This window comes from Ambystoma mexicanum, chromosome 8, assembly GCF_040938575.1.
Source record: "Ambystoma mexicanum isolate Mex_15411 chromosome 8, UKY_AmexF1_1, whole genome shotgun sequence".
Lineage (NCBI taxonomy): Eukaryota > Metazoa > Chordata > Amphibia > Caudata > Ambystomatidae > Ambystoma > Ambystoma mexicanum.
In genome coordinates, this window is record NC_090929.1 from 1,521,892,018 (window position 1) to 1,521,905,368 (window position 13,351).

Sequence of the window (13,351 nt, forward strand, 5' to 3'; positions counted from 1 at the left end):
GAATGTTGGCACATATGTCATTGAAATGAATGCACATGTAGGAGGCTTGCTGGGTGAATTAATACATTCCAAGTGACCAGCCTAAAGTTAAGAGGTATGAAAACGGGAAAGATTTGGGCTGTGTCTGTTTCACCTTTATGATTAGGGTCACTGCTGGTTTAGTAGAAGCGTGGGTTGAGTGGGTGGTTTAGCACTACTGATCCCTCTACTTCTGCAAAGAAGTAGCCATTTGCACATTCTGTATATTTCGCAGCACGTGAAAATGAACCGCTTCCTCACAGCACAACCAACAATCATTAAATCGGAGTTTAGAGATTAAAGCTGGAGAAAACACTCTTTCTATCCAGATTGGATTCCAAAACAAGCACAGAGATTGTACATGCCGACAAGTATTATAGATTGTTCAAAACGTACTAAGCAGAGATATATTTAATTTTACCACATGCACAGATCAATATTATGTGCCAGAGTTATTAAAATTTCAGATTGTTACATTTTAAAATGACATTTATTAATACTTTGCTATGTATATGTCAAGTATAACAAATATGTGTTATGTGCTGCAAGTGATAATTCTTTATTTCAAGATGGCGGCTATGTGTGGAGGAAACTGGATCCAGTTCGCTTATAGTCTGTTTTCCATGTCAAGACCTTTCTATGAAACTAAAGACTCCTCCCCCGAGAGGGCGGGGAGACAGCATGGTGGTTGCTAGGAGACCCAGTGGACGCTCTCTCGTACACAACCACTGCTCTGGGATTTTTCTGACAGCTTCGGCGGGGATACGACCGGGGGCGAAGCTGCTGGGACGAAGCACATAAAAAGCAACACGCGCTAAGGCGCAAGAACCAGGATGGACGAGGTGAGCGCCCGGCGGGCGAATTACATGCCCTGAAAAATCTCACTCTTAGTACGCCTCCTCCAGCCTTAATGTCATGAATACACCACAACTTTCTAAACGAGGACCAGGCAGCCCAGAAAGATTCCGCTTCCATACCAGTATCACTTTGAGACGCAGAACAAGAAAGGTCATAGGGCCACCCCAGAGCTTTACGACCACGCTATAACTCATAACCATAGCTTCAATGGGGGACCCCTTCATCAAGTGTTAGAGGAACATAAGATGACGCGAGAGTTGTCGTGACGTGACCAGACCTCTCAGGGTTTCCGTGGCCGTACATGAAAAGACCATCCAGTATTGCTTTTTTTGCTTTTGGATTTTGAGGCTTGTAGTTTTTTCTTTTGCATTTGAAATTTGGGAAAACTACAAATCCCAGAATTCCGAGCTGAAATAGAACTAGATGATCTTCTCACGTATGCCCAAGGGAAATTTGGGCGCTCTGCGTCACCCACCCAAGCCACCAGGCCCAGACCCAGAGTATCGAAGGATTTTAGACACACACACCTCACCCATTCTACCAAGAAGACCCACAATACTTTCCCCTGTGGTGATATCTAGTAGAAGAGTATTGCAAGAGGAGTCTGGATCCACCGCCTCACCACCTTTTCTTTAGATGAACAAAGGCAGATGATTCTGGAATGACCCAATGCAACACATTTCACACACATTCCCTCGCCATTGCTTGAATCGGAGCATCCCACGAGTATCTCAAACCAATTGCTCAGTCCCTCATTATGTCCACTGGAGACCCACTTTCCCCCATCACTGTGAGAAGCTGGACCAGAGCATTTTAAAATGGCTTCAGTGCCCCCCTTCCATGCACCCTCGCTGTGAGACCAGCAACAGTGGATGGCAAGAAGAAGAATGAGCCTCACTCCTCACCACTGTGAGACTCTGGGCAGAACATCCTAGAAGTAGCAAAGAGCTGCACCCCTGCATCCGCTCTATTGTTTGGAATTGGGTAGAACAACTAGCAAATTTCCCGGTGCTAATTAATTCTGCCCAGCACGCTCACTCTACCATTGAAATCCCTAAGTAGTGCATCGCACGAGGGGTTCCAAGCTCTGACTCCTATCCTCCAAACAGCCATCACCCTAGTTTAATTATTATTATGGTATTTGAGCGGTATCGGGTAATAATGTCGCCATGGAAAAAGTCGTCAGGTTAGCGACTTAAACAAAAAAAATCATTAATGATGCACCTTCCAGGCTATCAAGCACTTTCCCCCAATATTCTAGGACTGGAGGTGATAATATATAATTATACCACTCCTAGAATATTTTGGGAAAGAATTTTGGTAGCCAGGAAAAAGTCGCCAGAACCTGACGACTTTTTCTCATCGACATTATTACATTGATCCATTTGAGCGTGGACCTAGCTTCGAGTAGCAGTGTAGTGCTTTACAGAAGTATACAACAGTACAGATGCATATTGGAGCACTTTTCAGAGGCAACAACAGAACAGGTATACAGGCGGTATACAGGAGGGGCACAGAGGAGGGGTACAGCTGTACAGGATGGCAGGGAGGAGAGGGGCGAACAGTGTTTAGTGAGTCGCGGGCTGGGGGGGTAACATGATGGCCTAGGTGTTGAGGAGGAGAGACTCCTTGAAGAGGTGGGTCTTGAGTTATTTTCTGAATTGTAAGAGTGTGGGGGCGAGTCTGATGCTGACTGGGAGGAGGTTCCATAGTCTTGGGACGTAGGCACAGGAGGCTTGTTAAATTAAATGTGGATCATCCCTGCAGGACCTGTGAGATACTCCCCACACATCTCTCACTCTACATCGACACCCACCAACTCCGAAACCCGTGGCTGATCATGCAAGGCAGACCCAAAAGAGGTACTTCCTCAAACCTTCTTCCCTCATCCCAACCACTTCTTTGGGATCTTGGAAGAGAATCCGAAAAGCTCCAAACAGTCCCTCTGCTATCTACCCCCTTTGTAAACCCATCTAGGTTATCCTCAGAATTAGCACCTCTTCCCATGGCTACAGCCGCTGTGAGACCTAGGACATAGAAAGTCCAAATCCAACAACATTACCTCCTCCCGTCACTATCACATGTAGGCCAGGGCCAGAACATTTTAGACTTCCCAGGCTACTGTGAGATTTTATTGGGATGAAAATGTATGCAGCTGTTGCCAAAGTATAAATTGTTGCGCTGGTTGTGATTCATGCTTGTAGTGGTCTTGTTCTCCTCCTATGTTGCCTGTGCATCTGCACCATCTGTCCCACTCCACACAGCCTGGAATTTCGACAGTATCTTCCCTGATAGAATGCATTTCGATTCTGTTGTTTTAACAGTCCTTAGAAATGACTCGGTCTATGGCAGGTTTTAAGGTCTGCAGCACTCATGAAATAGGTGGAGGGTGTTCATGGTGGAGGGTGTTCATGGGATAGGGAGGAGGGTGTACTAGTGCTAGTGATCAATCTGTGAAAACTGAAGGTACCAAACATTAATATCGTGAGACATGGATTTTTTGGGAAGGAAGTATCACTTTGCATTTAGTTGGTGAGATATCGCGGGAGTTGAGGGGTGTAACAGGAAGGATCCTTTATTTTTAATGTAGACATTAATCGATCAAATAGATGCATTGCTAAAAAATTAGCCATTGGTAGGGTCTGTGCTATCAGAAGTAAAGATGTCTTCACTGATGCTTTAAAGCAGTGGTCTTCAAACTGGGGGGCTGGCCCCCCTAAGGAGGCCGGAACAATGTCGAGGAGGGAGGGGGCACCAGACTCTTTAAAAAGAGATTAAGATGACTGTTTTTAATCTAAAAAAGGATTACAGTGACTGGTTTTAATATAAAATATAAGCAGTAGAAAATCTGCCCCCCTGTAAGGGGGCCGACCCCTAGATGGGGGGGGGAGGGCAGAAACAATATTTGTTTTATTATAATCCTTATTCCACATATATTTACTATAAAATACTTGATATATACATAGTTTAACTTACTTTTATATAAGATTTATATGTTAAATTGGTGGGGAAAAACTCCCAGGTAGGCTTGAGGGCAACTAGGAGTTCGCACACTCATGGAATGCTCAACACCTTCCCCCAAAAGGAACGTAGATCCAACCAGACAGCAATTTCAAACTACGGTTTATTATAGCAAAAACCAACAGGGATCAGTACAAGGATCGAAAAAATCCGTGGACCACTCAATGTCTCCTTGCTCGCAGGCCAGTTTTGTGTCCTGATTGCGTCACAGTGATGTCACAACCTGGGCCCTACTCCAGAAAACCTATTGCCACCTGGGATTGGCTGTCAGCAGCCTTATAACCTATATTGTCCTATATACAAATTACTCTACTGGCTCTCGCATCTCAGGTGGCTGGCCTGGTCCTTTCCCGAATCACTATCTCTAAACATTATTGCAGTGTGAGGGTCTTACCATTGGTACTTGCCTGTTGCTACCCACCCCTAGGATACTGAACTGTGGTTGCCTAGAAATGACGTCCCCAAGCCTGGGACCCGAAATGAATTATTTGCATTTACTGCAGCTGGTGTTACTGTCGTTCAGGGAATAGAATGTCACTTGTGTCTGGTGGCCTCGGCAGCAGTTCCTGTCTCACACATTTGCTCTCTTGTTCAGTCTGAATTTAGCTCAGCTCTTACTGAGGGGCTTGTGGCCTACTGTGATTTGACTTAAACCATTACATGACTTCTACATGTTCATGCTATTCTATATTTGCCATATGTTAGTCGCACATGATTCTGTCAGGTCCCATAGGTGCTCCTGCAGCTCCATACAGTTAATTGCATATAAGCATCTGCAAGCTTTAGTCTGGATCTCTGGCTTCTTCGGTTTCTGTGTTGCTGCTGGTAAGCTAATGACAAAATAATAAGAGCAAAAGGAGTATGTGTATGTATCTGTCCTCTAACTTATAGAACTGTACGCTGTGTTCTGCGTGTTTATGCCCCGATGTGCGGATGGCACGTGTCCTTCCTGTCTAATGCTGCTATGTTGTGGTGTCTCTAACATGGCTTATTGGCGCTTTAATCCATACTGTCAATTTAAGTCTCCTTAGTTGCAGGCTCTTTGTCCAATCTGAGTAGGGCTTGTACCACTCCTAGTCTGTAGGGCTGGCTGAGTGGGTACCTCTTGACATATTGGTCGATCATTGGAGCACTGGGAATTGGTCTGAAATAGTATGGGCGATCATGGTATCTCCTGTTCTTCTTCCGTGTCATGTATCTTATAGGAGGTAGTGAATTTGCCCATCCCTCTTCAGTCTTTCCTCTGGGCGACTTGTCCACCACATCCTTACGACTGCCACTTTGCCCTGTGCTGCCGTTATCCCTCCAAGGTGTCCATAACAGTTTGTGTGATCATCAAATGAACAGTACATGTAGCAGTATACTCCTTCAGCGTTGCACCAAACCCACTTCCCTTCATAGAACCTTGGATCATGGGGATTGTCCAGCTTTATAGTTCCTATCACCTTCAGTCCGTCTGACAGCCATGATGGCATCCATGACCATATATATGCTAACCAGCTCTGGTCCTTCCCTGTCCCTCGTTCTTCATCCTCCATCTTCGCATGCATCTGTGCCAACTGTGCAAAAGCATCTGAGAGAGTTCCATTATCTTCGTCGTTAGCTGGTATGAATATGCAATATGAACTCCCTATCTTTGTGCAAACTCCTCCTTCCATGGCTGTGAGGAGATCCATAACGTATCTATTCTGGAGCGCCACCAACCTTATGGCTCTGAGCTCTTCTTTTATGGCGTTGAACCCATTCACTGTAGAGTTGATTGTTACCATCAGCTCCCAACGAGTGATCTGTAACCATTTGGCATTTGTGTACGGTTGTAGTCATGGTATTATCGATGCAAATATCATTTGTGTTCAGCTAAACAGCCTGTGTTCCGATGGGATCTTATCCATTGCCGTTTTTTATGCCTCGGAAAAGTAATTCCCCTCCCTCTTTTCACTCTGCTCAATCCTGTTTGCTTCTCCGTCTTCCCTGTCTAGGCTGTTGGTTCTATCTCGATCAACCTCTTCCTTCATCTGTTGTTGTCCTTATTCAGAAACTCTGCAAGCTTCACATCTTTCTTGGGTACCACCAACGAAGGCATGTTGATGTGTACTAAGGAGCATACTCCTCTCCATTCAGATGGCAGTTTTTCATACGTCTTTGATCTGCATGCCCAGCAGTATCAGTACTGAAGTTTCTGCGCTCATTGTTGCAATATTTTCAATCGTCTTGCATCCTACGTTTTCACCAACTTCAACATCACCATTGTTCTGATAGTACAGGGCTGGTGTCTTCAGGGGAATTTTTGGCATCAGTCCAGCTTCGTTTTGCACCCTTGTCAGCAATTTTGTACTCGTATCCCATTCCTTCAGGCACTTGTCATTCTCTTCTTGCACCTTGTTCACTGCTGACTGTGCTAGTGTCAGTGCCTTTCTTCCCACTACTCCATCTTCAAATCCTTCATTGGTGTACACCCGTTCATACACTAATATCTATGGCCTTTCCCAGCATCCAGGTTTTCCTCCCATCTCCTTTTCTCTGGTCCAAGGATATGGAAATTTCTTCAAGGTAATAGTCTTCATCTCTCCATTCCGTGGCCCGTTAGTTATTTACTGTAATCTTTCATCTAGCTGCCAATAATTGTTCATCATGTCTAATGTCCTTATGTAATTATCTTCATATGGGAAGGTCCCTTTGGATATCCATCTCAATGTTGCTGTTCTCCCTTGGAATCTTCCTTGCGTTTGCACCATCGCGAGATACATCAGGCAGTGTGCTCTTGCTGCGGGTATTTCAGTTGCTATGAATGTTCTGGAAGCACTCATTGAATAGGGGATTAAAAAGCAGACATAACAGCTCTCCCCATTAGTTTCCTTACCTACATTGTTCATATGTTTGTACCACATGTTGTTAGATACTCGTGCTGTGTCAGTGAGATACATGTCAACTCCCTTCATGTCTGTGTCAACACTGTGCTTACCTCTCATTACCTTATCGGCAGCGCCTTCTCTTCCACCTGACATGGTTGTCCCTCCTGCTTGGGTTGGGGGAAATGTTAGTAGAGAGGATACAGCAGTAATGTTGACAGCCACATACAATTCTCATTAAGCCACTGGGAATGAATAGCACCATGCCAATAATATTCTTTGTTTCTTTCATATCCACTTACGCTGCTTGATCCTTGCAGCTTGATGATAAAGTTGCCCGCCTGAAATTCGCAAAGAAAGGCGTTACTTTGTTAGTATTTGTCAGTACCCTCAAGACCCGCAAACTAAATAGTCACTGATGGCGAAGGAAACTACCTCCTCTAAGATCTTCCTTACTGAGGGGTCTCTCAATGTGGCCAACACTGGGAGTTCACCGTTTTCAAGTTGTGGGTATGTTTGGGCCAAATATTCTACAAAGGCAAGATAGTATACTGCAGGGGATCAGACTCTGAATTGTATGGGTCTCCTTATATAGTGCACAAACTGGTTAGAAAATGCTTCAGGGTGATGATTGGCAGGTAACATTAGGATAATAACCTAAACAATTCGTACAACATTAGCGTCAACCTGCATGTGCGAGAAAAAAAAATAACAGACAGTGTTTTATTCATCAATGTGTGTAAGTGTTTCAGGGGTCGCCTCTGCTGCTCGTGATTGTCTTACCATGGGATGGCCTGGTCTTCCTAACTCTGTGAGGTCTGCACGCACTTGTAGTTCATCAAGGTCCTGAACTTTGGTGGTGTCGGTCACGGTCACTTTGTTGCCAGGTGAGGCCACTGCTTTGTAGGGCTTGACGTCCTAAAAATGATTCCAAACTAATTTTCCAACAAGTCTGATGGCTTTGTCTGCTACGTCCTCGACCACTTGAGGGCCTGTGAACCTGGGCGCTTTCCAGAGCCTTATGAAGTTTTTTAGGAGGACAATGTCTCCCACCTTCACTAAGGTGTGATGTTGTGTGTTCGCAGTCAATCTCTCTGTTGTCTGCAGGCCCTCCCTGGATCCGCTGTATCTGGCGAGAGAAAAAGGAAGCACTAGGGACCAGAGAAGTAACATACTCAAACATTTCCTGTCCTAATACATCTGCACTATTCTCACAATCTTTCAATGCCCTTGTGCCAGGGGAAGATGCATGCGCCGTCCTGTCACCACTTCATGGGGCGTTGAATGGTGGTCGGACCCTGGCTTATTGTGCAATTTGAACAATACCAATGGCAAACAGTGAAGCCAGTTTTTCCTAGTGCTCTTCTCAGTTTTGGCTATGCACTCCTTTAGGAGTCCATTCAGGCGTTCACACATCCTATTGCTTGCGGGTGGTATGCACAGGAACATTTGTGCTAGATGCCTAGCAAGGTTGTGATGTGCTGAAACAGTTCATTGGTGAAGTGAGGGCTGTTGTCGAACTGCAAGACCTCACACATGCCCCATTTCGGGAAACATTCCCTGATCATAAATTTAGCTGCCCTGAGGGCATCAGCATGGGAACATGGCCCAGACTCTATTCACCTGTAAAATGGCCAGACAATCACTATCATGTAGCAATATCCTTGACAAATTTGGCTCATGTTCACTTAGTCCACGTCGAGATGCAGAAATGGGCCTACAGGTCTCAGTATGGCTCCTCTCACAACTCTCAAAGTATTGATATTGATATATTATTTCTATCGCACTCGTACACAAGTGTCTCAGAGCGCGAGTGAGCAGAAGTGCAGTAAATGGGGTGGGGGGGACAGGGAGGAACAGCAGGATGGGCAAGTGCTGGTCGAGGACTCCGGGGGGAAGGATGCCCTGCTGTGAACTGTTGACAGGTCAAGCAATTACTGATAAAATCAGCTACATGTTCATTCAAATTCGGGCAAAACCATGTTTCTCCAATGTGTGTCGCAATTACCTCCTTCCCTGTGTGTGTTGGATAATGCAACTGTGATAATGCTGTTTTCAGCAATGCCAGTGGCATGGCCACTTTTCCTGTGTTGTTCTGTCGCCATAAGGCATCTGTTGGAGACATGGAGCATCCTCTCTTTATCCATAGCTCCTTCTCCTCCTGTGATGCAGCTCCTTGCAGTTCCATAATGTGTGTCTCTGGCAGTGTATTGTAACCTTCCCTCATCACCATGTTCCTCACACCTCCCTGCTCTCTTTCTCTCCTCTAGTTCCCACAGTTGCCCAAAATATGCTGCACATTTTGTCTCATAGTCTGCTGCTTTTTTTCCTTCCAGTGCCACCTGTTTTGGATATTCGTCTCCTCAATTAGTTTGCCTAATAGTAATGCATGCTGCACTGGGGTCCCATCTGCTCTCCTGGACCCTCTCCTGAGCCATCGCGCCAGTCCTGAGTGTACTGTTGATGTGACGTAAGCTGAATCAGAATAAAATAGTCACATACCTCTTCTCTATGCTGTGTTGTAGTTCTAATATGAGAGCCACTAGTTCTGCTGCCTGTGCTGAATAATGTGATGGTAGCCATGCACTCACAACAACCCCACTTGTCCTGTCCTCTTTAGTCTTACCACTGCAGTCCCAGTACGTCTGACCCCATCAGTTTGATCAATGGTTGATGAACCATCAATGTACAGAACGTCTCCCCATTCAAGTGCGTCTTACTCCACCTTGCGTGTCTCGCTGAACATCTCTATGTTTTTTGAGCAGTCATGTGCATAGTTTCCTGCCTTGAGAACATTAGCCAAGTATAGAGCTGGGTTTACAGTCTTGCATCTTACTATATTCAGTCCTACATTTGATAGTATCACTTCATACCATGAGGCTCTTTGCGTAGTCAGTGTGCTCTTTGGCCTATGTAGTATCGCAAAGAGGGCATGCTCCACGTAAAGAGTGGTGGTGCACCCCATCGTCATTGCTGATGACCTTTCCACTGTGAAGGCTGCAGCTGCCAATGATTGATCGCACAGATAATGTTCTCTCATCACTGGGCCGAGTTGTCCAGTCTAATAGGCAATTGGCTTATGGCCCATGCTTGTCTTCTGCATCAGTACCACGTTTATCACTACACTGACAGTGTGTGAGAACAGGAAGAACTCCTTTTTGTAGCCTGGAGTCCCTAATGCTGGAGCTGTTCTTATGGCTTCCTTCAATTCCTCAAAGGCCTCAGTCATGTCAGTGGTCCATATTAGTGTCTTGGTTCCCCTTTGTGCCTCTTTCAGAGCATTTAATAGTGGCCTGGTGTATGTGCTGTAGTCAAAGACCCGTGCTCTGCAGTAATTGCACAGTCCCAAGAACTGCTGCATTTCCCTCACCGTCGTGGGCTGAGGTGTGTTGCTTATGGTCTCTGCTCTCTTTGGGGCTATGTGTCTGCCGTCCTTAGATATCATCTGTCCAATGTATAGCACCTCCTTCTGACAGTATTGTAGTTTGGCCTTGTCCACTTTGTACCCTTTGTCAGCTAACACTGTCAGCATGTGCACTGAGTCCTCTCTGCACTGATCATCTGTCTCACTGCAAATCAGAATGTCTTCCACATACTGTAAAACTGTGTTTTTTGTCTGTATGTTGCGCAGATCCAGCTGGATCACTCTGTTGAAGATAGATGGTTACTCGCAGTACGCCTGTGGCAAACAAGTATGTTTCCACTTCTGATTCGGTACATGAAACTGGTTAGATCTTGTGAGTCTGGGTGTAGTGGCAATGAAAAGAATGCATTATTTAAATCAATGACTGTGAAACAGGTGGCTTGCACTAGAATGCCACACAAAATCGTCACCGGGTTTGCTGCTTCTGGATACTCTGCTTCTACAATGTAGTTAAGAGGTCTAAAATCCTGAATAAAACACCATGACCCCCTGTTGGTCCTGCGCACAGGGTACACTGCTCTGTTACATGGAGATTCTGATGGTACCAGAAGGCCTCTCTTAATGACAGCGTTGATTGTCTCATAAATGCCCTCATCTGCCTCCTTGGTCGGGGGATACTGTTTTACTCTTGGCAAAATTTCTCCTTGTTTCAGTTTAATCTTTACCCCCTCATATTTTCTTTGTGCACCCCACGTCATAAGGACTTGTGGTCCATAAACTGTCCGGTACCCTGGCCATGTCCTCCTCCCAAAATGAGGGCGGCGCCTCCATCGCCATTCTCAGTGGAACCTCTCTGTAATGAATCTGTAACCTAAATGTCTCTTCTCCAAATAATTCATCATCTGTCACTGTTGTTAGCCTGCATCCTTCTGCAACTGCAATGATTGCTCGCCATGCCTTCCCAGTTTCATCCGCTGCATGTACTGCAATCCAGTCCTGTCTTGCCAACACTGTCTATAGTTCTATGGACACTATCGTTCATTCTGGCCCGTCCAGTGGTGTCTCTGTCCTGAAAAAATACTCGTTTGATACTCGCCACACTTTCCCTGCGATGCCTGACATCTATGCAATGGCGATTCCTGTCCCATACTGAAACATCTCTGCGTCCACTGGCACCCCCTTCTGTACCTTGCATCCACAATATGCCTGGATGATCTGTTTTACATTCAACATGTGTATGCCTGGTGTTGAGCACACTATGCCCTTGTCTGTGAATGAAATGGTCATGTTCATTCTGCTCATGATGTCTTGTCCCAGTAGGTGTCTTTCGAGAGTAAAGTAAGAGTGGAGATAAGTCGTGATCTCCTATAGATAGTGAGATGTTATCAGTAAAAGGAACGACTTCCCAAGCCCCAGGGAATCTGAGTGTTCATGGCATCGCGCAACAATGCGAATGTCCCTTCCCTAATGCATGACATAGTTGTCCCAGTGTCAACAAGAAAGGAAAACGTTTTGTCACCTATCACCATCCCTATGCGAGGTTCCTCCACAGGGTTGGGTGTGATCGATGGGATGGGACACATCAAGTTAGTCCTATTGAGGATACATAGATAACCTGTTTCCTGTAAAGGGGTTGTTCCACACCATGGTAACCCCTCCGAGTCATCGAACTGGCACTGTCGCCACTGTTGTCCATGTGTTAAGATGTGTCATCATCCTGTATTTGTGCTAGCTTTTGTGTATTCCCCCATATCTGTGGTGATTGTAGATACTGTGGTAGTGGTGCTGCCATCTGTGGTACCTGTGTCTGTACCTGTGACTGTGCTGGTGCGTGTGATTGTGTTTGTTGCATGTGCTGATATGTGCCTTGCATCTGCCCTTGTGGCCGTTGGTCCTTTGCATAATAATCTTCTTCACCCCCCCTGATAATGCTGCTGTCCTTGCCCTCCCCAATTCTGTTGTGTCCCTCTAAATCGGCATGCTCTTGAAATGTGCCCTAGCTGCCCGCAGGTCCAGCACTGTGGTGGCTCCCTCACTTGTCCTGGAAACACCCCTGAACAGTCCCCTGTGTTCTGTTGCATCTGATGCCCATATCCCCGAAATCCCCCTTGGTTGTGATGCGTCTGTGGCCATAAGCCATACCCCTGTCGGAATCCTCCCCTTCCTCGAAATCCCTGCTGTGAGCCGTGCCGCCCCATGTACCCTCCTCCCATAGGCGGTGCAAACTGTTGTGGCTGTTGATAAGGCTGCTGTTGTGTCGGTGCTTGTGGGTTGGAGCTAGTGATAATAATACATAGAATTCAAGCCAGCGGAAGAGAAAAAAGAAGTTCACTCAAAGGACATCATTCAACCATGAAGACAGGGGAAAAGGACCCCCGTAGCTGCCCCACAGATCATCATATGTGACACAAAAAGTTGGCTTACAATATTGTATTTATTTATTACAATGTAATTAAAAAAATTATTACAACAAAAAGTTGGTTTACAATATTGTATTTATTTATTACAATGTAATAAATAAATACAATATTGTAAGCCAACTTTTTGTGTCACATATGATGATCTGTGGGGCAGCTACGGGGGTCCTTTTCCCCTGTCTTCATGGTTGAATGATGTCCTTTGAGTGAACTTCTTTTTTTCTCTTCCGCTGGCTTGACTTCTATGTATTATTGTTTGTTGCTTCCCTTCAGCCAGCGAAGTAGGGGAAACCCATCTTTTGTTTTGCTGCGGAGCTAGTTATAACCACATACTTCGATAGCTTCCGCTGCACTAGTTTGGCCTCATCTGCCTTCTTCTTCTCTTCCGCCTTTTGCTTAACCTTCTCCTGCCACAATCTACATTGGTGCACTATTGTGAGCTGTATTTCAGGCCCTCTCTTCGCTTCCATCCCCACCAAACATTTTTCAAACTCTTTTGTACTGGCTCTGGTAGTCCCTGCACTAAAATGTGATAGAATATAGCTATCGTTTTGTCCCAAAGCTCTCGTGTTTTAAGGCACCAAAGCTCTTGAACCTCCTGAATGTACTGAACAGGGTCTTTGTCTTCCCTCATTTTGCGTGACGTAATCACCCCAATTTCTGATGTGTCTCGATATTGTGTTTCTAATGCCTGCCATACTGCTGCCCTCCAGTTTGCAAATGACATCCCATTGTGCGCTGTGTTCTGTGTCGTCACCCCTGGGAACCCTGCCCTCTTCCATATGTCATCAGCTGCATCTCCTAATATCGATACTAATAGTCCC

General features: G+C 45.6%; 1 protein-coding gene across 1 annotated transcript in view; it reads left to right on the forward strand.

The window, feature by feature from the left end:
* The first annotated feature begins 657 nt into the window (after nt 1-657).
* The window catches only part of CFAP58 (cilia and flagella associated protein 58), a 938,919-nt gene continuing 926,225 nt past the window's right edge, over nt 658-13,351 (forward strand). The window contains exon 1 of the mRNA XM_069611751.1: nt 658-860. Coding sequence (XP_069467852.1) covers nt 852-860 — 9 coding nt within the window. The 5' untranslated portion in view covers nt 658-851. The remainder of the gene's footprint in view (nt 861-13,351) is intronic.